Genomic DNA, 24,102 nt, shown 5'->3' with positions numbered 1-24,102 from the left:
GCTTCAGACTCTATGTAGAAGTTGATTACAAACAGAGTCCGACAGTCGTGCTGTACACAAATGTTATCACAGTGTAAGGAGAGACAGGTTACTTTTTTTAAGATGCGCTTTTATTTTGTAGCCCCCAGCTCATAGACTTTATCCAGCTGAGCGCTGCTGCAAAATCGGCCACAGAAGAAGAAGGCGGTGATGTAATTCCGGTGTCATGTCAGCCTGCTGCTGGAGCCGCATGGCTAGTTTCTGATACTGCTGGTGTGTTACATTCCTGCCGTTTTCATTGAGGAAATTATAATAAAACAAGACGTTGAAAGGTAAATGTAGTATTTATTTATGTCGTGGTCTCGTAATTTTGATAAACCTTCCCTGAATTAAGGCTGTCAAACAGATGCGTTCAACATTTAGCTTTTAGCTTAGTGTTACCATCAACTACACAACTACTGTTACATGATTTTTTTTCTCTTGACTTTAAACATTATTGGAATTGTCGTCGTATTGATCAGAGAATGGATTACCAACATGATTGGTTCAGTTCTTTTTGTGGTTTGTAGCAGCATTTACTAAAGGTGATTATTACTACACAATTTATGTTGCTCACCTGCTTGCCAAGCATCTGAGCAACAACTAAGTGAGAATAATACAGGTCTTACAATTGAAATTGCATGACACAGATGAATAACTAGAAAAACACTAAGAGAGTGCAGACCTCCGCCTAGGATAGAGAGGAAAACAGGAAACCCATGCAGTAAAGGATCATGAGCCGGAATCGAATCTGCGTCTCTGACACAGTTCTGTTTACGAATTGCCTTCTTAACCAGTTGAGCTATCTGAGCACCTTGCTCCAATTTGTTGGACGACATACTAACCTATGATGTTTTTGTCATATTTTGGACCACATACTAAAACATACTAAAAAATTCAAAGTGATCCAGAATCCAGGATCCTTTCCGGATTGCCACCTAAATTAAATCAGCTCTTCCTCTTACCATAGTCTACATCCCCTCAAAATTTCATGTGAATCTGCCCAGGCGTTTTTGAGTTATCTTGCTAACAGACAGACAGACACACAAACGCCGGGTGTCACATAAGCTCCTTGGCGGAGGTAACTATGGAAAACCAGTAGTGTGGTGTTTATAAACAAGCATGAGTGAAGAACTAATAAGCAGAATCAAAATTAAACTTTCTCAATGATTATTTTGGAATTGGAACTTTGAAACCAGTTTTTGATGCCCAACATACCACCTTGATAGATCCTATATTCTTATCTTTATAAACCCCTCATATTTGTTAAGTCTTGAACCCAGACTTTGAATCACTGTCCACACAGGTAGTCTTATCTTAGTGCGTACTGTATTTTGCGTGCTACTGTCCTTGTTGTATCAGTAAAAAATACTGTGAAATTTAGTTCAGTGTATGACCAAAATGGCTGTTTGGGTGGCAACACATTGGCAGGTAGCACAAGAGAAATAGAAAATAGACTTTTTAATTTGCTTAAAATCCTGCCAACTGTCTTTTTGTACAGATGGCAGAAGTAGTGCAACAGAAAAGTCGAGGCTTGAAGTTTGCAGAGCAGCAGCTTCTGCGTCACGGCTGGGAACACGGTTAGTAATTTGATCTTCATCATGCAACAATCCAACATCAGCTGCATCTTTATCAGGCCACTCTCTCCTCAGGTAAAGGACTGGGCCGAGCTGAAAATGGCATTACGGAGGCGATCAAGGTCAAAGTGAAATGCAACAAAGGAGGAGTGAGTGACATTTGATTTCAGATTTAATAGATTTTCTATTTGTGTCAAAACAGGCCTGAGATGAGCTTGTTTTCTGTACTTTTCTCTGGCAGGTTGGTCATAAGGAAGGGGAACAGTTCACCTTCCACTGGTGGGATCATGTCTTCAATAAGGCCTCTTCTAGTTTGCAGGTGGAGTCTGATCAGGTGAGCTAGCTTTGTGATTCATCCGAACTGCTTGTCAGATACCATCAGAACCACCCTCCACCTTTCTAACATCAGATAGCAGGTGTTAACTTTGACAATTATTTCTAATTTTCTGGTGGGATTCAACTGATTGTCGGCCGGCTGATTATTTAGGCTGATATTTGGTATTTTTCACATTGCTGCTTGTGTCTTTATTGACCAATTATTGGTAAATAGTATGGCCTCAAGTGGTGTCCTCTCTACACTGCTATCTGATCGGCTGTTATGTGACATGAGTATTAGCCAATAACTGAAAACTATTGTTTACATGTAAGGACAGAGGAGCGCATTTGCAGAATGAAGCAACTTTGTTGAATTGTAAATTGACCTGCAGTCAAACCACATTATCAGTGGATGTTTTTATTTTAAGTTCTTGATGCAATTATAATGTCTTAAAAAGTTTTTCAGCAGTAATGTCATGACTTATTTCAGAATAAAGAAGTTAAAACATGTCATGCTTGCTTCATTTATTTAGCAGCTAATTCATGAATGGAAAAACTGGTTTGCTTGCTGTACCTGAACGTAGTTGCATACAATTTCTATCGCTTTGGACAAAAGCGTCTGCTAAATGAAATTGTAGAATTGTAGAATTCTAAGTTGAGTCAGTGTAAAAGTGTAACTTGAGGTGTTGAAGCATCAGTTTTGAAGTGTTAATGATGAAAGCTGTATTTAGATCCAAAGTTAACATAAAGGTTGTATTTTTGTACTGTTGAACTACAGACTCATGCCACTCAGTAGTTATTTTTTATATCAATTGTTGTTTTCCAGTGTAATCAGCCGGTTTAGTGTCTGACAGAGGTTCAAAGTGTTTTCTGATTTTCTGAATGCAGAATGGTATGAAGCTGAAGAAGACGGTGGAAGAAGATGAGATGATCTCAAACAAAAAGCCACGAAAAGCTGCACTGGCTAAAGCCAGACTTTATGGATGCTTTGTCAAGGTAATTTGTCTCTTATACTAGACAGTTCAGTTCTTAATTTAACCTACAGAACAGTGGTCAAACTTGTAGTTTCTTTCTGGTCAGTATTCAGCGCCATAACTGAAGAACAGGATATAATATTTCATATTTCATCAGATGCTAAATTGGTGACAGTAATCTTGGCTGCTCAGGGCTCCAGATGAACTTTTTCACTGGTAGCACCTCCCCACACCTTTTTTGGGTACAGTATGTATTAATCTGCCCTGAATGAAAATGGATAGTTGTTTTTGTTTTTGTGATTCAAGATTGTCAGTAACTTGTTTTCTTCAAAATATTTTAATTAGAATTTTGTTAATAGTTTTTTTTTCCCCTTCAGGTTGTCTGATATCACTGTTATAAACAGGCAAGGCTGAAATCACCTGACTGACATGTATGCAAACTGTACTTAACTGGTTGGTGGAGGCGGGAGTTTTACGTGTTTATTTTCTTTGTACTGAATTAAGACCCCAAAACTGAGGTGATATCAGATTTTCTGTACTGTTACACCCCTAGTTTCTTATATGCAGTGATGTGAATGACACTGATGTTTCTCTAGCTTCAGATTTGACTAATATTCAACAATGACTGACTCCTCTTTCAGTCTGCTACACTGCGGTCTGGTCAGGAACAACCAGAGCCGAAGTCCTGCGACTCGACTGACAGCAGCAGCTCGGATGAGGAGGACGACCAGAAACTGGATCTCTCCAGCACCACAAAGTAAGACCTTCACCTCAGATTAAGTATTTTACGTCCCTCTATTCAACATTTATTAGCTCATAGACATTTTATACTATTATAACAGTGCGATCAATGTGCACCGCTGTGCTTTATTATGCACGGTCAAGTCTAGTACAGGGCTTCTTACATCATCCACTTTGAATGTTGCTTTATCTCGGCCCACCACAAGCTTTTGTCCCATTTCTCCTCCTGAGAACAGGTTTAAAGATGCTCCTCATCCTCTGAGACTAGAAAGCCTTCCTTTGACAGGACGTGTGCTGATATGATTCTTGTGTTCTTTATTTAGTAAATTCTGTATTTGTGATGATGTTTTTTTTTTTTAATCTGTCGGTAAAGAGAGCTTGATGTATTGATCTGCTGATGGTGTTCTCACTTTGTGCTTTGGATACAACTGATCCAGCTTCTAAAAGAGTTTTAGATGCTCTGCCCCTCAGAAACCTTCAGTCCAGCCGTGATGTGACGCTGAGGAAGCTTAAGAATAACAATCTGATTTCTGACACTTAATCTGACCTTTTGTCCAAAAAACAGTTTCTCCCGTTAATCTCATCAGTTTGAATGATGACCAAGAAACGGAGCAATATCTGAAAGATTTATGTCAAAACGTCTTGTGTTTTGTAAATGTTTCTGAGCTTTCTGATTATTTCCAGGTTGACATGAAAATATGTCAGATTTTACATTTGCTGTCTGACTTTTGGACCAAGGTTTATATTGTCAATCTATTTACACAGGTATATCAGCTCAGTTTTTATTTAATGTTTTGCCACAATTCTTCTGTGGGTTCAGTCTGTCTCTTTGTCTTCTGATTTTGGACTTGGCTTTAGACTGATTTAAGACTGGTCATGGACTTTGTTGTAGACTGATTTTTCACTCCATGATGTTGAAATCAGGACTCCGATTTTAGACATATTTTAAGTTTGTTTTTAGACTGTTTTTATGTTGGTTTTAAATTAAATGTTTTCCCACAAGCTGCAAAGTAATTTTTAATTTCCTACCCTGTCATTATCTTTTATTTACTAATTTTTGTGTTAGATTTCACTTTACTATTTATTCTTCTTATGTATTTATTCTTTATTCTTTGTTGATTATTTACGTTAAGTTTACTTATCTGATTTAATCGTGTCATAAAAGTGAAGTTATTCATTGATTCTCGACAGGCTTTCTGACGTGGATCTAATGAAGGCTTGTGGAGGACGCACGGCTCACAAGTAAGCTCATAAAATTCAGCAAACCTGAGCAGTAAACTCTATAAATTTGTGGAATATTTCATAACTGCTCGAGTTAAGCGAGACTGTCCTCATTTTGTTTGCTACTGTTGTATTTTTTAGAGGAGCCAGGCACGGCTTGACCATGAGCGCTAAGTTAGCCAGGCTGGAGCAGCAGGAAGCGGAGTTCATGGCCAAATATGGCAAGAAGAGCCAACCAGCAAGTCCTGCGCCAGTTTGTGTCACACCGACCTCCCAGTTAGAGAAACTGGAGGAGACGACCGAGGGCTGCCGCAGAAAAAAGATGAAAAAGAAGAGATCTGCTGAGAGAATTACTGAGCTAAATGATGACAAAGTATCTGAAAGTCCTGAAACTGAAGTACAACCCAAGAAGAAGAAAAAGAAATCTGAGGAAACATCTGATGCTGTTTCCACTGAGGGAGATTTGAACTGTACAGAAAACAGTGAAGTGGACGACTCTCACAAAACAAAGAGGAAACATAAGAAAAAGAAACAAAACACAGAGCAGAATGGAGACGAAACTGCCGAGCTGCACATGGACACTAAGGTCAAGAAGAAGAAGAAGAAGAAATCATCCAAAAGCCGCAGTGAACCTGCAGAAGAAGAGGCGAGTAAAGACAAGGACTCCAGCCAGTCAGATGATCTAGTGCTCGAGGAGCCAGCAGTGAAGCAGAAAAAGAAAAATGTAAAGAGGACAAATCACTTATGGACAAGAATATAGACGAAGAGGTGGCTCCACCAAAGAAGAAGAAAAAGAAGTCCAAAGATTAGCATGAACAAGCTGCTGCACAGTGATAGACTGATTTATGTTGGCTGATTGAGGAACTCATTGTAAGCTCACATCAGCTGTGTGCTGATCATGGACTCTGATTTTAAATGGATTTTAGATGTTCTTCAACTCAGTAGATTTTTTTTAAATTCAACTATTAATTCATACCAGTAACAAGATAATCCAGAGACATCTAGAAGTTGTGCCTGTTCTGGCTGTGAGGTGTGATTAAAAAATTCAGACTGTGCCAATGACAAACCATATGGATTTAAATTTTGCCACCCTTCCTGTCAAAGTAGCGTCCCTGTGCAGTGATACTCTGCTCCTAGTGCTCCTGCAATGAATGCTTCCTGTAAGTTCTGTTCTGAGTCTCCTAAAAATGGCGACCTCTGACTTGGATTTTATTTTGGGAAAGAGGAAGAAGTTGTAGGAGGCTAAATCTGGAAAGTACGGCAGGTGGAGAGTGACAGTTGTGGTGTTGTGTCTAAAAGGTTTGTGAGTTTTTAGCACGATGTGTGTTTGGTGTTGGAGCTCCTACATGCTATCTTTAGACAGTTTGTGTTACTTGCACTGCATTTTACTCCTTAGAAGCTTTAGGATGAGGGTTGCAGACTTTGAACTTTTTTCTTAAGCAAATTTTAGCAACTTTGTTAATATTTGAATAATCAGTAACACAAAATGATCTTGGCGGACATCGTTCCTTTTCCTGATCCAGCTGTATTGAATGCGGTCACATGACATAAGCTGCTCCAGTGGCCTTCAGAGCAACAGGTCTGGCCAGTAGCCATTAAGCGTCACAGGAGATATGGTGACACTTGACTAGCTGAATGACCAGAATGCTTTCTGCTTGCCAGTGGTCTGGGTGACCATCTCCTCAGGTCGCTGCCTTCACAAACAGTAGCACACTCAACCTGGTGGAACAACTAAGTACTACAGCTAATCTAAAATTTGTTGTTGGAGATGCATGTCTTTCACCTTCTGCTACGTTATTTTTTATTGGTTAAATTATCATCTCCATTAAACTGCTGGTTCTTCTCTTGGTGGTAGCTGCAGACCCACCTCTCATCACCAGGGATGGTCCTCCAGCTGCAGACTAAGTGGGACAATTTGAGCTCGATTCATAAATGTTTATATTGCATTGATGTGCAGCTGCCCCAGACTTGTGACTGCTACTGTTCACACGTTGATTATGCATCATGGTGACGCATTTGGTGCAGACGTGACAGATGCAATACTTTTTGATTGCACCATGTGTTAGCATTTCAGACCAGTAACTACAGACTGACATCCAGCAGTAGTGCCTCTTCTGCCTGTTGAACAGCCTTACCAGCCAGTTTAAAGCAGCTGATGGTGACCTTTTGATTTGCCTGTGTTTCCAACTTTATATGAAATGTCTTGTAAGTTACTGGGCAGCCAGTATGAAATGTAGAGAACTTTGTCAAAGCCTCTTTGAGGAACCTCACACCTGTACTCTGTGTTTTTATAATAAAGACGCAGCACTTCTTTGTACACAAGTTAAGCAGAATTTTATATGCAAATAAAATGACATCAGAATGCTCTGTGATGGAAGGCATTTTTGGGGTTTTACTTATTTTCTTTTTACATAGTTTTTAATATCCCAACATATGGCAAAAATATTAAGAATTCTCTACAGTAACAGTATGAACATACACAGCACAAAGAGATCGATAATAGTAGTTTCACCAGTTTGAATCTGTTTCTCAGCTCTTGCACAAAAAATAACTTTGAACTTAGCAAACAGAAATCTCCTGCTGAGATGTGACGTAAATGGAGAAATCTTGGAGTTTTTCACAGCAAGAACACAAGATCCTTTGCCAACCGTTTGTCTCGACAGCTTATGACAGATGTGACATGAATGTTGTAAGAAACCTGCAGTGTTACTGGATGTAAAACCACCTTATTACACTTAGCTTTTAGCCTTCTGGCAACACAAAGACTTCCAGCCTGCTGTGGAAGAATTATTGTAAAATTAACATCTAGAAAGGTTAAAGGTATAAAGTTTAAGTGAAGCCACAGTTCTTTTTAGGGCACATTTAAAACGAAAGGTGTTGATCCAAAGAACTTTACAACAGAAAAATAAAAGTAGCAATACAAATGTACCTAAATATTAAAAGATAAGATAAAACTTTATTAATACCTAAAGGGAATTCTTGGTTCTATCTGTTTTTCTTAACAAGTTTCAAGTTAAGGTTATGATCCTACAGTATTAGATACTACACCATGCTACTAGAGCTAATTCAAAGATAACCGCATGGACTGAAAACTACTTTTGTTCATTTTGCATTTTCTAGTCTTTTTGTGTGTCTATCGTTATATCTATTTGTATTTATTTCATATCTCTTTTCCAATGGATTGCTTCTATTTCTAGTCCCTTTTTTTTGTGTGTCTTTCCCATAATTTTACATTTATTTATCTTCATTTTGCGTCTTCTTAAATTAATTTTTTTCGCCTTTCTGGTCATTTTCACTGTCTTTGCTGTTGTTTATGCCTTCCTGTGTTTGTTTTTGGTCTCTTTTTTTTAAAAATGTTACATCTTTTTCTGGTCTATTTGTTTTTGTAGGTGTTTATGCCGATTCACCATCGATTCGCATCCCTTTTTAAAGGTTTGCATTTTCCTCTGGTCTTTTCTGTGTCTTTATAATCATTTTATGTCTATGTTCAGTTTGCTTCTCTTTTAGTTAGTTCTCTTCACTTTTCTGTCTTTTTGTGTATCTTTTACTTGTCTGTTTTTGTTTGTCTATGTTCAGTTTGCTTCTCTTTTAGTTAGTTCTCTTCACTTTTCTGTCTTTTTGTGTATCTTTTACTTGTCTGTTTTTGTTAGTTTTGCATCTCTTTTGCAATGATTTGCTTCCCTTTCTGGTCATTTTATGTCTTTGTGGTTGTTTATGCCCGTTTGTGTTCATTTAGCTTTCATTGTATTGCATCTCCGTGTGTTCTTTTACATCTATTTGTGTTCATTTTGCATCTTTTTTCCAGTGACTTGCATCTATTTCTGGTCTTTCTTTACCTTTGTATTTTCCATTTTGCACCATAAAAAGAATCCTATCATGAAAATCAGTCGCAAACACCATATCTCTATGAAAACAACGTGGACGATGAAATGAATCCTCGCATTCTAAATTATGTAGCATATAAACAGTACTGATGCATATTTCTTTAGATTTTCTTGGTGTTTTTTTCATGCAACATGAAGACAAAGGACACTTACACAGTGCTGAACTATTTGGACCTTATCAGAACTTCACTCTCACAGATGAATTTGTTTAAGAACATGTCATCTGCCGGGTCCCAGCTGTGTGTAGGATCGCTCCCAGGGATCATCAGGGCATATATACCCGATGTGCCGAGCTGCCGGTCTATCCAGAACCTTCATCAACAAAAGAGAGTAACCAAAACATACAAAGGCTGACAGTAAAGCATTTGTCATTTCAGTTAAATATCTGACCTACATAGCTCTCATTTGCAAAGTAAAGGATTTTTGTTTTGCATTAATTTACAGCTGAAGTCTAATTTCCACTTCCGTCTTGCAATACATTCTTTATCTGATTGTACCTGATCACCCCAACCAGGCACCCCCACCACCCCCAGATGTCTGATGTGTTTTGTGTCTCTGTGCTGTTGTTTTGTTGCTGTTTGTGATGGTTTTGCATCTGCTTGTGTTTATTTTGCATCTGTTTCAATTCATATCTCTTTCAGATCTTTTTTTTTCAGGTTTCTTTTCAGTCATTTTCCATCTCTTTGTGTTCATTTTGCATCTCTTTTAGAATAGTTTGTATCTCTTTGAGTCATTTTAAAAAGATCTCTGGTCTTTTTGTGTGCCGTGGCATGTTTTTCTGTCTTTTTGTGCTCATTCTGCATCTCTTCGAGTTAAAGTTAATCGTGTTCTTGTCTTTTTGTGTCCTTGCAGTTTGTTTGTTGTTTTTTTTTTTTACATCCATTTGTGTTCATTTACATCTCCTTTCATTTGAGACATTTTCTGTGCATTTTGTCTGTATTTGCTGTTGTTTATGTCTATTTGTTAATTTTTTTCTTTTAGCTGATTTTAATCTCTCCTTGTTGTCATTTTATATCTATTTGTATTCAGTTTGCTTCTCTTATAATTAGTTTTAATCTCTTTCTGGTCTTTTTCTGTGTCTTTACAGTCTTTTTACACCTATTTGTGTTAATTTTGCGTTCTTTTTCATTATTTTCCATCTCTTTCTGGTCTTTTTCTGTGCCTTTACAGTTTTTTTTTTACATCTGTTTGTGTTAATTTTGCCGCTCTTCATTATTTTCCATCTCTTTTTGGTCTTTTGTGTGTTTTAACTGTTGTTTCACATCTCTTTATGTTAATTTTGCCTCTCTTTGATTTAGTTTTAAAGCTGTTCTGGTCATTTTGAGTGCCTTTGCACATGATCTACATTCATTTGTGCTCATTTGGGATATCTTTTGGTTAGTTTGCATCCCTTTATTGCTGCTATGTATGCTTTTGCTGTTGTTTTACATCTGTTTGTGTTCTTCTGGCATCTTTCAATAGTAGGTTGCATCTCTTGCTGGTGTTTTTGTGTTTCTTTGCAGTCATTTTACATCTATTTTTGTTCATTTTTCATCTCTTTTGAAATGTTTGCATCTTTTTCTGGACTTCTGTGTTTTTTATGTATATTGTTTTCATGTTATGTTTTCAGTGGTTTGCATGTGTTTCTGGTATTTTTGATTCTCTTTGTTGTTTGTCTCTCTTTGCTGTTTTCTGACTTTTTGTGAGTGCTTTGCATAAGTTTGTGACTATCTGTGATTCTTTGACTTGACTATGAGACATGCTAACCATCACTTCAAACTGAAGCTCTGTACCCAGCAGAGCCCCTGTTCAGTTATTGATCCACACATGTAAAGGCTTCCTCACCTGAGAGTGTCATTACGTCCATCAACCCACACCCAGGTTCCATTCTTTTCATATAGACCAATCCAGTATCCGTGGGAATCATCGTAGTACGAGTTGGTGTGATTACTGATGAATTCCTGTGAGGCATTAAATGACAGATCATCAACATTCACACTTTCAGCAACTCATTCTGACCAGACCTTTTGTTTTTTTTCTTTAGTCTTGTGAAGGTGGCGTGGCGATGCTGCTGGAGCTCACCTGTTCTTGCAGACCATTAATAACAACCAGATCTGCAGTTTTGCTTCGGCAGTACTTTCGGCTTTCTTCCCACGTCTTCCAAGGATCTTCTTCATAAAACAGGTAGCACTTTTCCTGGAACAGAATCCAGTCACTCCGACAAGGCTGGCACTCTGTAGTCATGAAATACACAGACAAATAAAACGAGATTCTCTTGTTAAATACTCTAAAATATTCTTGTAAAAACACTATAAAATGTCTTAAAATATTGGATAAAAAATGTCGCAGTATCAGAAACACCAATAACATTCTAACAATGTTTGAGATGTTAGCATTGCTGTTATACTTAAAGAGTCTTTTTTTTTTTTTAATGAGCAAAAAAAAGCTTACTATCATTTGGTGATATGACAACACTTTTTAGTTTACATCACACTCAGTATTAGTTTAATTTAATTACAAATATTATCATGTCAACCCAACCAACCCAGCAAAATAGTGTTGAAACTTTAAAAAATTGTCTAAACCAAACAAACATCTGAATTTCTATCTTGCACCAATGCATTTGAATAAGCAGTGGGAATAGGTCCCCTGAATTGCTCTTTAGAGTGTAAAGCAATAATTCATGCAGGATTTACCAAACTGGTAATCATCTGTAGGCACTGCTAATAAAATACAATTTATTCTGACATTATAAGTTCATATTGCGAGGGAAACATAGTAGAATACTCACTTTTGTCAGGGCAGTACTCTGTAACTGGAAAGCTGCTGAAATTCAGGATGACTCCCAGCGTGTAGTTGAGATCGTGTCTGTCTCTGCTCAGCTTTGCAGTTTTATTCTCCAAGACTCTCATCCCCTCCATCAGCTCACTGAGGTTGGCTTTCTGTTTGGTCATTATCACACCGACTGTGAGTGACAGGAAACACATCAGCCTGTCAGTTAAATAATGGATCTATGGTGATATCAGCGTTCTCACCTTCACATTTTAAAAACACTCATGCTCTAATATGTGACTAATCTTTATTTATAGAGATCAGTCCTCCAATAACAAACACTTGCCAGCTGCTGTTTCTACCCTCCTAATGTTGAGTTCCCTCTCATAAATATGTGAAATCAGTTGTTTAAATAAGTGTCTCAAAATTGCATATGGTTATATGTTAGGTTAATGTTTAAATATGTTATGTTTATGTTTAAATAGTAGTAATATTTACAAGGAGAACAAAGGAGGAGTCAATTGATGCTGTTATGGAGCTACAAAGTTCACATAGGGAGGAGGTTGGGTGGGATGGATGGGTTTACCATAGAAGACAGCTGTGCTTTTACTGTTTCAAATCAATGTTATTCAGATTATCACAGCAATCGAAGCATTCTTTTAACTGATTGGTATCAGTACAAATCTAAGCTTGATCCTTTATTTATACTGTATTTCGTCTTGGTGTTATACATTGGCGTCATTTCTTCAATAAATACAGTGTTGTCAACTAATACAAATTAAGCACTACAGATTTTTACCCTGCACTGATGCTGCTGTGTTTAGCTGCATGTGATTTGTGCCCCAAAGCTGCCAATTTCATATGCCACCGTTATAAAGATATACTATTCAAGTTGATCACCACTTTAATTAAATGTGAGTGCTGGCCAGAGTTGATAAGTGTTACAGAGGACTTTGTCATGGTGCCCCTAGCTAAACCCCCAAAATACTCTCTGCTTACCAGGCTCCTCTGGTTACTACAGTACAAACAAAATGAGGCTTCAACTGGTGGACAACCAGGTCCTACAGCTAATCTACAATATTTATGTGTACAATCTGGGAAAATGGCATCAAGTAATAACAAATACTGAATATTACATGACTCAGATTGGATTCGGCGCAAAAAAAACTTGATTGGGACATCCCTGTTGGTAACATTAAACATAAGCATGGCAATGAAGGTCTCTAACTTTAACAAAGTGTTTCCTTTAACCAAAACTCGGTCTTTATCTAGACCTCGCCAAGTTGTTTTTGTGCCATAAGCTAACCAAAACTGTACCATTGTAGTGTGACATTATGAATAGAATAGAATAGAATAGAATAGAATAGAATAGAATAGAATAGAATAGAATCACTTTATTCATCATACTTTATTCATGAAGGGGGGATTTTTCACCCATAATTCACATAGGGAGGAGGTTGGGGCAGATAGATGGGTCAACAAAATCTAGACTTTATCACAGGAGATGGCTGTTTGTTTCCTGTTTCCAGTCCATTACATTGACCAGTTATAAACTTAACCATGATGATGAGGATCCTCTGACCTTAACAAAGTATTTTTTAACTGAACCCTCAACATTTCTCAAAACTTAACCAAGTTGTTTTCGGGCCTAAACCTAATCAAACCGTTACCATTTCATTGGTCACATCATGGCGATTTTTTAAAAAAATTTGTTCTGTATTTCTTGCTGCTGGTGAATTACTACCAGTAGTATCAGTGACTCAAACTAACTTTCTGTTCACTGCCACATTACCCTGCATTTTTTTTACAAAAAATCATCAAACCTAAGCTAAAGAGTGAAATACAGACTGGCTTTGTTGTTTTGGTTTGGCTGAAGGCCTCTCAGATCGACTTGGTTGGTAGAAATGTGATGTAAGCTGCTGTAATTTGTTTATTAAAATCCAGTGGTTGAGATGAAACTCACTGTAGATGATGGCGATGATGCTCACCACCAGGAGAGCACAAAGTATCCCCAAACACACCAACAGCAGGCGGGAGTTAGACTGTGCAGCTGCTTCACCTTCTGATGACAAAACTGATACAGTCAATACCAACATTACTAAGGTCACATGGAAGATTTTATGGGACGTTATTCCTTTTGACAAATACATATATTCAAAATTGCATCATCATTTTTGTAACAATTTATTAGTGAGGTGTTTTTTTGTGTGTGTTTTTGCACAAAATCTTGTGCCCTTAGTGGCCTGGAAAGCAGGACACACGCAAACACACAAATCAAAAGCAATTCAACAAAACATGAAGCTCATTTCTTTGTTTGCTGATTGTTAGTTGTCAAAAAGCTACAAAGAGAAGATAAATCGTATGATCATAAAGCAGAAGGAGGAACAGTTCTGATGTTTATCAGATGTTCTGCAGCTGCAGATTGATGCTTTAATAAGATTTTATAACTTACTTGGTGCAGGAACAGCAGCCGGCGCTTCAGGTTTTACTTCAGAGTAAATGGTCGCCTCCTCTTTTTTCTCTGCGTAACAGCAATAACAATATGAGGAAAGGAAGAGATTACCGAATATTTAAACATATTTTATGCTTTTGGGGAAGTGTGTTGACTGCAACAATTGTGGTCTGAGTGCAGATTTCCCCTGAAAGTTCCTGTTGTGTTGACTGTCTGGTCAGTCTTTACAGAAGTATTCTGAAATATAAACCCATCTTTCTTATTTAATAAAACCAAGATATTTTTCTGCAAGTCCAGAGTTTGCATTCTCCATGTTTATGCCTTGATTTTTTAAGAAGAAAGTTGTTTTTACATGATAAATGAATTTGTTATCTTACGAAATTTCCCGTTTGCTTTTTCAGAATAACAATATGCATGAAATTATGATCACCAGAAAACAAGCTTATTTCTACAAAACATTCTCTTGTTATCTCCACACAACAATTAACTTGTTTGCTCATGGCTGCTGTAGGTTTGATCATTTTACTGAGATTTTAGAGTCACACAAAGCTTTTCTGCCCAAGGTGTCTGATGTGAGTAAATATCACAGCAGTGGTGATGCTGACATCTATAGCTTTGTTTATTGACACAGAATGGCTGCAGGTTTGAGCTCGTGATTTGCTCACTGCGTAGAAAAGATGATCATTTGTCTTTTTGTGTGTGTAGTTTGTGATTTTGTTGATTGTAGAGATTGATGATTGAGGAGATTAAAGCATAGCCCTTCTTGGAACATGCACATATCAACTGAAAAATGATTGTTTTCTGGAGAAGCACTGGAAATGGTGATGTGAAAAAAGCAGTAAATCCGTTGCATACAGAATGTCATCATGGCATCTTTGCAAACACGTAAAAACAACTTATTGTTGTGCATTTTCTGTGACTACGCGGACAACACTATATTTCTTCTCCACAATACCTTTAAAAGATGGTAAATGCTCCAGAATACCAGTAAAAACTGTGCTTCAGGTTATGAACACAGGAGCTGCTTACCTTTAGGAGGACCATCTTTGAAAGTCACTGTAGAGTAATTGACTTCTTCTTCTTCCATCTTCAAAAGTTGCACACTGCTGGTGCAGAGGATGACAAAAGGCTTCAACAGAAACTGATGCTTGAAAAGTGTAACTGAACAACAGATCACACCTTAGAGTGCAAACTAAAAGTTCCTCTTCCGTTTTACGCTTCAGTGCTGGATGTGACGTTCCTGTATGGCTCTGGATTGTGTAAGTCGCCTGTTTGGCATGTTATCACAAGGACGTCTGCTGTTGTAACACACAAACATTTTGTGATTCAAGGAGCTGATGCATTTCAACATAGACTGAACCTTCCGACACGTCGTGTTTATGCCTGGTTGCTTAACCGTTATCTGGATTTCTTAATAAGTCTCCAGTCTAGTGTCACTGTGACAACCATGAAAAGACTGAATTGCAATGATGCCCAAGTTTGATTTTATTATTTGAAATTAAGTCACATAAATCATTTTATGATTTCAAAAAGCCAAGTCATTTCTTCAAGCAGCTGGGCACTCTAGTTTTTGTTTTTGTGAATGTTAATGAAATAAGCAAATTTCTTCCCTTCCAGCTGACCATTTTCAACTACTGAGTGTTAACCATTTTATGCGTCGACTGTAGCACAATGGTACATGTAGGATTAAACACAAATAAACTACAGTGCCCTTGTTCCTCATAATGAAGGAACATGTCATCTCGTGCAACAGTGCAGCTCAGCGATTAGTTTTTGACAGCATCAGGGCCTTTGCATTTGGAAAAAATGGTTGTTTGTGGGACCAGCTTGCTGTTAATTTTTGTTTTTTGGTATTTTTTGATGACAAAAGAAACTGAAAATGTCGGCAAAATTACTTTAAAGCAGTCAGCATCTTTTGTTGAAAACAGATTATTTAATCATTATGCCACTAAATTATAACAGGTTGTACCAGTTAACACACAGTAAATACACAACAGATGGACTTTATTGTGGAAAACTGCACTGAACAAATAGTCAAATATGCACAAGTATATTCATACTCCTACTGTATTCCAACATATGTGGAGATATACAATAATTTACTATAAAAATACAGATGAATTCTAACATCAGTTTACTGCACCAAAAATACTGTTAAAACTGTAAAATAAGATGCATTTTTGGAGTCAAAACAGAAAAGATCGTTAACAGCAGGCTACTGTAAAGACTGACATTGTCCAGTTAAAAAATTTGACTCAAAATAGCAAAAACAAGACACAAAACACATTTGAGACATGTGACACAAATGAGATGCAAAACAACAAAAGTCTGACACAAAACAAGATACAAAAAGACATAGAAAACAACACAAAATGTCACAAACGAGACATAAATCAACACAAAACAACATAAATGAGATCCAAAATGACAAAAAATTGGATTAAAAGATCAACATAACTAGACACAAAAAGACAGCACGAGACAAAACAACAAAAATGAGCCACAAATCGATACACGAAAGAACACAAACCAGACACAAAACAGCAAAAACCTGACACAAAATAACACAAATGAGGCAAAAAACAACAAAAAACTAAAACAAAATGACAAAAATAAGACACAAATGAGGCAAAAAACAACAAAAAACTGAAACAAAATGACAAAAATAAGACACAAATCGAGACGAAATCACACAAACCAGACACAAGATGATAAATAACAGAAAAAACATTACAAAAAGGATACGCAAAACTGCAGCTACTGTTGTTGTCGATTACAGTGGCAACATGATATATGAACAGTATATTATTTTTAAGTCTAGTTACAATGTAGAGGTAATTAACTGTTAATTTAAATTACAATATCAACACTGTGAAAGTACAGTAAAATATAATTTACTAATAATTAATTCATTTTACAGGAAAATTTTTTTACAGTACACCTGCAAAGCTAAAGTAATCTACATGCAACAATCCTGGCTTAAGTCTTAATCTGAAATTGTAACTTTTATATTTTCAGAAGTTCTTCTTCTTTCTTCGTCTTTCTTCTTTATGTTTATTACTGAGGTTGCAGTATATGGTCAGGGTAAACACAGAGGACAGTATAGAGGTCAGAAAATGCAAGAATCTAAAATAAATAAATGGCACAATGCATAAATTAATGTCATTAAATGCACTAAAAATAGCACTGAAGGTATATGTGGCCTTTAATTCATTTAAAGAATGTGACATGAAGTGACATTTATGTTCTATTTTCCTTCTTTATTAATTTATTTTTTTGTTACATATTATTTATTTATTCCCTTTAGGTGCTTTAGGTTTAAACGCTAAAGTACAGTCATAGTGGCTATAGACAACTCCACCGTGGTGTAGACTGCAAGGTTTGTATAAATGAAGCTTCCCAAAAAATCATGAAAAACAATTCTGTTCTGACTTTTTTAAATATCAGGAATAATGTTTGATAAAGGATAACTGTGATGATAGACTCACAGATAAAATGAAATGAGCAGAAATGGTAAATTGCTTGTTTTTGATATTGAAACTGACTCTTAGTCTGATCTGATCAAGGCTTTTGTTTCACAGATCCAACGGTTCTTTATGGTGCAAGTCGTTTTTTGCCAGCTCTCCAGGGGATTCACACGTTTCAGATTTAAAGCACAAGATTCCCTTAAATCGTCTTGTTCTGGTATCCAGTACCTGAGGAGGAAAAACATCAGGTAAGATCAGTCTTTTGGGAAGTAGACTATACTTGATTTCATGTTAGAGAAGGGATGTCTGGAGGACCAATAGTTTCATCTCAGTATGTAGTTTGGTGCCATAAGTAGCAATGATAGTTTAGTTGTCATAGTTACTAGAGATATTAGACATTAAAGCCATGTGGAAGGTCAAAATCCAATGCAGGTGCAGTTGTGTTATAGATATTTAGTATTTGATGACCAAAAGCCAGAATGCAAACAGTGTCAGAGAGCATTTAAAGGACACTCTACAAAATAATCTAAGGAGCTCAAAGACAGCCAATATTAACCTGACTTTCTCAGAATAAGAAGGACCCCAAGGTTTATTTAAGAAAATATGGTCTCATTCATGCAGAATATCTTTTAGGACGGGGCTAACTTGTGAATGGCATACTGGTAACAGAGCAAATTAGAACGATGGTCGTTTTCTCATACACTTCTAAAGAATCAGATGTCTTTGTTCAACCAGATGAGCCGCCCCCTGCTGGTTGTTAGAAACACTGTAGGTTTACAGCTTCATTTTTGAGATGCTGCATGCATGTTTATTGTAAAGGAATTAAGTCAAACGATCTTCCTTAGAATGTTCTAGATGATGGACAAAAAACAAGACTAAGTTGATATTAAAACTAACTTTCAGGTTATTACATTTGACTAGAACCACAGTTTTGTCCACATAAACGAAACAGAAAATACTTAATAGCTGAATTAACAGAAGGTTGTGTTAGCAACACATTAGCCTCTGCTTGAGTTGCATGTTCTTTGCGCTGCAAAATATACAGGAATCAAAACGGAAATGTACGTATATAGGTTTTGCATATATAATAAGTTAAATACTAAAATGTCTTAGACTTGCCTTTGTTATTACTGCAAGTGACTTTGCGTGTTGTCTTTGTTCTGTTACTGGTGCAAAAAGACTTTTCATGACAAATAAGACTCTTTAAGGTGAGAAAATGTATATAGAAAACAAAGATTTTCAATAACATAATACTTTATCCATCCATCCATTCTCTATACACCGCTTTATCCTCACTAGGGTCGCGGGGGGTGCTGGAGCCTATCCCAGCTGACTCGGGCGAAGGCAGGGGACACCCTGGACAGGTCGCCAGTATGTCACAGGGCTACATATACAGACAAACAATCACACTCACATTCGCACCTACGGGCAATTTAGAGTAACCAATTAACCTCAGCATATTTTTGGACTGTGGGAGGAAGCCGGAGTGCCCGGAGAAAACCCACGCATGCACAGGGAGAACATGCAAACTCCATGCAGAAAGATCCCAGGCCACCCTGGGATTTAAACCGGGGATCTTCTTGCTGCAAGGTGACAGTGCTAACCACTACATCACTGCGCAGCCCACATAATACTTCAGGATTCTTGAATTAGTTTTCTCTTGTTCAGTTACTTGCTGTCTTCAACATAAGCAGAGCTACGTCACATTATGAAGGCGACAGTGGAACCTACAGCTTGAAATGACTGATAGCTGGGAGATGTGTGAGTGTTGTATCACAGAGAGAGCTGTTGTCGTGTAAAAATGTCAGCATCTCTGTGGGACTAATTTCATAGTTAAAGTTAATAAATGAACCCACTAGCTTGTTCTCTTTGCTGTTTTTGGCTTTGTTACTGAAAGAGATGGACGAGTTGAAAGTGCTTCCTCCATCTGCCTTTTATCCATTTCACCATCTGACATGAGTTCAGTCAGGGGCAATGATAATGTGTCTCAGTTACTGTGGTCATGACTCATAGAGGTTAAAAAGGCATTATGTGGAAACTATGGAGTTATCCTGTGTTCGTTTGTGTTTGCTTACATCACTGTGGAATTACTTCCATCGACCCACGTCCATGTATTCATCTTGTCTTTGTATTTCAAGCCAAGCCAGTAGCCACGTGTTTTGTCATAGTATTGGTCTGTGTGGTTACTGATGAATTCCTACAACATCAAATACAAAATAGTTAGAAATAAGACACCAGAAAGGGTAAGAGATACTTAAAAGAGGTTTAGAAAATAATAAATGTGGATTTTAAGTAGCTATAAAGCTTGAAATTGCTTAAGAAAATATTCAGACACCGTCACTTTGGCACACTATGTTGTAGATTTTAATTTAAAACTGCCAGTTTTCCCCTATTGGTCTACCCTCATAAACCCAGATTGACAAAGTAAGAGCATGTTGTTTTTTTAAGTCTCTCAGTTGGTATTAAGAGTCATAATTCAGGATTTTGTATTAGCTCCTTTGGCAGCAACAACTTCTAGTCTTCTTGAATAGGTCCACAGATGTTCTGTTGGGTAATAATCCCGAAGCCACTCCAGTGTTGTCTTGGCTGTTTTCTTCAAGTCACTGTGATGCTGAAACGTAAGTCATCTTCCCAGTCTCAGGTCTCTGTACTTTGAAGAGACTTTTGTTGAAGGACATCCGTATATTTCATTCATTCTTTTCTCAGTTCTGGCTGTCTCCCTGTCCCTTCTTCTGCCCATTCACATGCTTCACTGTAGGGATGCCATTGTTCTCTCATTTGTGTCTCAATTACTGACCCTTTACTGCTTGAATGAATTGTCAATGAATGAAAATGCCCTATGGCTTTCTTTGAACCTAAAATCAAAATTACAAATAAAATCAGTCTTGCCTGCTCTTCCTGGCTTCCAATCACCACCAGATAGGCCTTATTTTTTCTACAGTCATCACGACTTGACTCCCAGAACCGCCAGGCGGTGGAAAACCAGTAACAGCTTGACTGAAACCACACCCAGCCGTCCAGGCAAGGTTTGCAAACTGTTTAGAAAAGAGCAAGACAACAAAGTCATAATCTATTTCGATTTGAAATACATCCAATTTTGAGTCAAGAATGTGATGCATATGTTTTTGGCCAAACACATTCTAGAAAATAACATCAACATGACATAAAGAATCTGTGTTTTTTTCTCACCTTTCTGTGGGCAGCGTGTCTTCACTGGAAAGTCCTCATATTCCAGTATGAATCCGATGGTCCAGTTGAGTCGGTCTCGCTCTCTGGCCAGCTCTTCAGTTCGTCTCTGTAAGGCGGCCTTCTCTGCCTTCAGCTGCCAATTCTGTGATTGTAAATTGACGTTTTCTCTGTACTCCCATGTGACTGCAGTCAGGGATGAAAGTATTACTGCCGTTACTCTCCAGCAGCGTTTAAATTGCATGAATGCATAGACAGATGGACTTACAGTGGATACCGAGGGCGATGACAACTGACATCAAGATGATACAAATCATCCCAAAACCTGCTACAACCAATGTGGGCAGAATGCAGAAGGGAGTTTCCTTTTTATTCTCTACAAGAATGAAAAAAAAACAATACATTTTTGCGATAATTTACAGCAAATGTTTCTGGGTTGTTTTTTTTTGTTTTGTTTTTGTCCTGGAAACCACTAATAACCTGTTCTGACAGGATGTAGCTCCTGCTCCTGAGTCTTCACCTCCTCATAGACTACTTCCATGTTGTTCGGTTTATCTGCAAAAAGCAAAAGACTTTAAGTGAAATAAAAAAAATTGCTGACTTGATATGTCTATATTTGTACTGCTGCCATTTCAAGACACTGACTTGTTTGAAGTATGAAGCAGCGAGTGTCATTTGTGGTAATTTCCCTTTTTGCAACTGGTATGTAGATCTGGTGTATCATTTACTGGAGGAGGCGTGAAATTTTTGACCTTTGTTGTATCGTATTATACAGTTGTTTTGTTGTTAGCAAACATGCTATTTATTGATTTTAATTACATGCAGATTGCTGTCGGGCAATGGGCACATGAGCATCAGAACCGCAGAGCAATGGAAGAAGGTGGCCTGGTCTGATGAATCACGTTTTCTTTTACATCACGTGGATGTACATCAGGTTCATGTGTGTTGCTTACCTGGAGAACACATGGAACCAGGATGTACTATGGGAAGAAGGCAAGCTGGCGGAGGCAGTGTGATGCTTTGAGCAATGTTCTGCTGGGAAATCTTGGGTCCTGTCATCCATGTAGATGTTACTTTGACATGTAGTACCGATCTAAGCATTGCTGCAGACCATGTATGCTCTTTCATGGAAACGGTATTCCCTGATGGCTGTGGCCTCTTTCAGCGGAATAATGTATCGTACCACATAACAAAAATGGCTCAGGAATGGCTTGAGGGACACAACAACGAGTTTGAGATGTTGACTTGGTGTCCAAATTCCCCAGATCTCAATTCAATCGAGCATCTGTGAGATGTGCTGGACAAACAAGTCTGATATATGGAGGCCCCACCTCGCACCCTACAGGACTGATCTCAAGCTCTGCTGCTAACATCTTGGTGCCAGATACTGCAGCACGCCTTCAGGAGTCTAGTGGAGTCCATGCCTCAATGGGTCAGGGCAGTTTTGGAAGTAAAAGGGGGAACAGTACAATATTAGGCAGGTGGTCATAATGCTATGCCTGGTATATATATATATATATATATATATATATATATATATATATATATATGAACAAGCACACTGCTCAGTTTTCTGTAAAAGTTGCAACAGCAACCTAATGAGGTTGAACCTTGTTAACCTTCTATATCACTTTCAACTTGGTACAAGTCTAAACTGCAGTCTCACTAACAAATATATATATATATATATATATATATATATATATATATATATATATGTATATGTATATATTTGTTAGTGAGACTGCAGTTTAGACTTGTACCAAGTTGAAAGTGATATAGAAGGTTAACAAGGTTCAACCTCATTAGGTTGCTGTTGAGACTTTTACAGAAAACTGAGCAGTGTGCTTGTTCAGATACTTTAAGACTGATGTAACAAATACATGTCTAAAAGGGACTTTAGATTTGCATTGGGACGTTGCATATTCCATCCATCTGTCACATATTCCATACATCACAGACTTGCACTGAACTTATTTATATTCAGTCGTCCTGGACCTTAAATTACACGTCACGTAAATACTGTAATTCTGTTACATATTTAACCATGCTGCTATTCAAGTAGTCACTTTGCATCTCTGAACCATTTTAGCATCTTATATACATTCCTTGTTAATACAATAATATATTTATACATTATTATTATCTCAGCATATTCCATTTTAAACTTAAACAAATATATATTTTGTTTATCCTATTTTAAGCACTACATAACTGCTATTACTATTGTACAGCTGTTGCTACCATTCTGTGTCCAACTGCTCTACATGCCTTAAATTGCCCCCATGGGACAGAAAGGTTTTTGAATTGAAAATTCGATAGTTTGTCGCAGATTTACTAACCTTTCACTTCTATTGCACATCATACCTCGTCACCCATACCCTACTGTTCTGTGCATGAGCAAGTACCTGCGCATGACACACTTTAATAATGTTGCGTGAGACGCTTTCTTCGTTTCCTATTTGCAGAGCACACTGTGGCTGTGTACCAACACTGAGAGAAGATATTCAGTAAACTTGACAAATTTGAATTGTATATTCTGCCTTTACATGATTTTTATTTCAGTTAACTTGGTAGTTGTATGTGAAATAAGCCACGCACTGCATGTTTTATATGCAAAATCTATTAATCTGCAAATAGTAACTGTTATTTATCGAGCAAATGAAGAGTGGAAGGTACAATTTTTCTCCCTTAAAAGTAGATTGATTGAATTCAGACATTTATAGTGACAGGAAATGGAAGCAGTTACAGAAAGTACCTAATTTCCAAATGTATAATGCTTAAGTAGATGACAAGAACTTTGTATTCAAAAACAGTCAGTATTGTAGAGTCGGTTGAAAAAAGAGTTCTATCACTCACCAAGTGTTGTTGTTGTTTCATTAGTGTTGAAAATCACCGTCGTGTAATTTACTTCTTCCTCCATGATTTACTGATTTATAACTAACAGTCTCAGAGGCAGAAACTTGAAGTCAAACTGCAGCAGTGGCTTTGAGGCAGACCAGTTTGGTGTCAGACGCAGATAGACTGTCAACGCAGATACAAGTTACGAGTTCTGCACTTCTTCTTTTTGGCTGAATGTTGTAATACAAGAAAATGGTGGTTTCTGGAATGAGATTTTATAGCAGTGAGGACGGAAACACGTCAGCTTTCATTTTACAAAGAACAGGTCAGGACAGTGGATGAATGCACAGTATGTGTAAAGTGACAGCAACTATTTTTCCCCACTTCACAGCATATTTTGCAACATTGAAGACCACGAAAGACATTTTTAGGGTTTTATTGGTAAATTTGGTTGTAATGAAGGCCGATATAACTTCAGTAGCAGTCACTTGTTTGAAGACAAACCGACAACAAAAAGTCACAACATGACACAAAATGACCACAAAGAGAGATAAAACAGCTGTGAATAGAGACACAAAGTGATGCAAAAGACATAAACCAAGCTTCAAGACCTTTATTTAGCACAAATATACTGTATATATATATATATATATATATATATATAACAAAATGGCA

General features: G+C 37.4%; 3 protein-coding genes and 1 long non-coding RNA gene across 4 annotated transcripts; 2 read left to right on the top strand and 2 right to left on the bottom strand.

Moving 5' to 3' along the window:
* The first annotated feature begins 182 nt into the window (after positions 1-182).
* gpatch4 (G patch domain containing 4) lies at positions 183-7,227 on the top strand. Its single transcript, XM_022199172.2, has 8 exons — positions 183-311; positions 1,520-1,598; positions 1,671-1,744; positions 1,837-1,929; positions 2,799-2,906; positions 3,526-3,641; positions 4,817-4,867; positions 4,988-7,227. The coding sequence occupies exons 2-8, from the start codon at positions 1,520-1,522 to the stop codon at positions 5,604-5,606; spliced, it is 1,140 nt and encodes a 379-aa protein (XP_022054864.2). The 5' UTR covers positions 183-311; the 3' UTR covers positions 5,607-7,227.
* On the bottom strand, positions 7,219-11,893 carry LOC110954571 (struthiocalcin-1-like). The gene is made up of 4 exons (XM_022199156.2): positions 11,501-11,893; positions 10,792-10,943; positions 10,555-10,670; positions 7,219-9,042 (listed from the first exon to the last, which is right to left on the bottom strand). Exons 1-4 carry the CDS (start codon positions 11,694-11,696, stop codon positions 8,895-8,897), a joined length of 612 nt encoding a protein of 203 aa, XP_022054848.2. The 5' UTR covers positions 11,697-11,893; the 3' UTR covers positions 7,219-8,894.
* On the top strand, positions 10,609-19,265 carry LOC127536360 (uncharacterized). The gene is made up of 2 exons (XR_007945360.1): positions 10,609-10,893; positions 17,515-19,265. It is a non-coding gene; the product is annotated as an uncharacterized LOC127536360 (long non-coding RNA).
* LOC110954566 (C-type lectin domain family 4 member M) lies at positions 15,921-23,617 on the bottom strand. The gene is made up of 7 exons (XM_051956385.1): positions 23,446-23,617; positions 21,067-21,141; positions 20,855-20,962; positions 20,590-20,772; positions 20,290-20,435; positions 19,476-19,597; positions 15,921-17,628 (listed from the first exon to the last, which is right to left on the bottom strand). Exons 1-7 carry the CDS (start codon positions 23,507-23,509, stop codon positions 17,481-17,483), a joined length of 846 nt encoding a protein of 281 aa, XP_051812345.1. The 5' UTR covers positions 23,510-23,617; the 3' UTR covers positions 15,921-17,480.
* Between the last annotated feature and the right edge of the window lie 485 nt (positions 23,618-24,102).

Source organism: Acanthochromis polyacanthus, chromosome 12 (genome assembly GCF_021347895.1).
Source record: "Acanthochromis polyacanthus isolate Apoly-LR-REF ecotype Palm Island chromosome 12, KAUST_Apoly_ChrSc, whole genome shotgun sequence".
Classification (NCBI taxonomy): Eukaryota; Metazoa; Chordata; class Actinopteri; family Pomacentridae; genus Acanthochromis; species Acanthochromis polyacanthus.
Note: the sequence above shows the minus strand (reverse complement) of the source record. Positions and strands in the feature narration are given on the sequence as shown.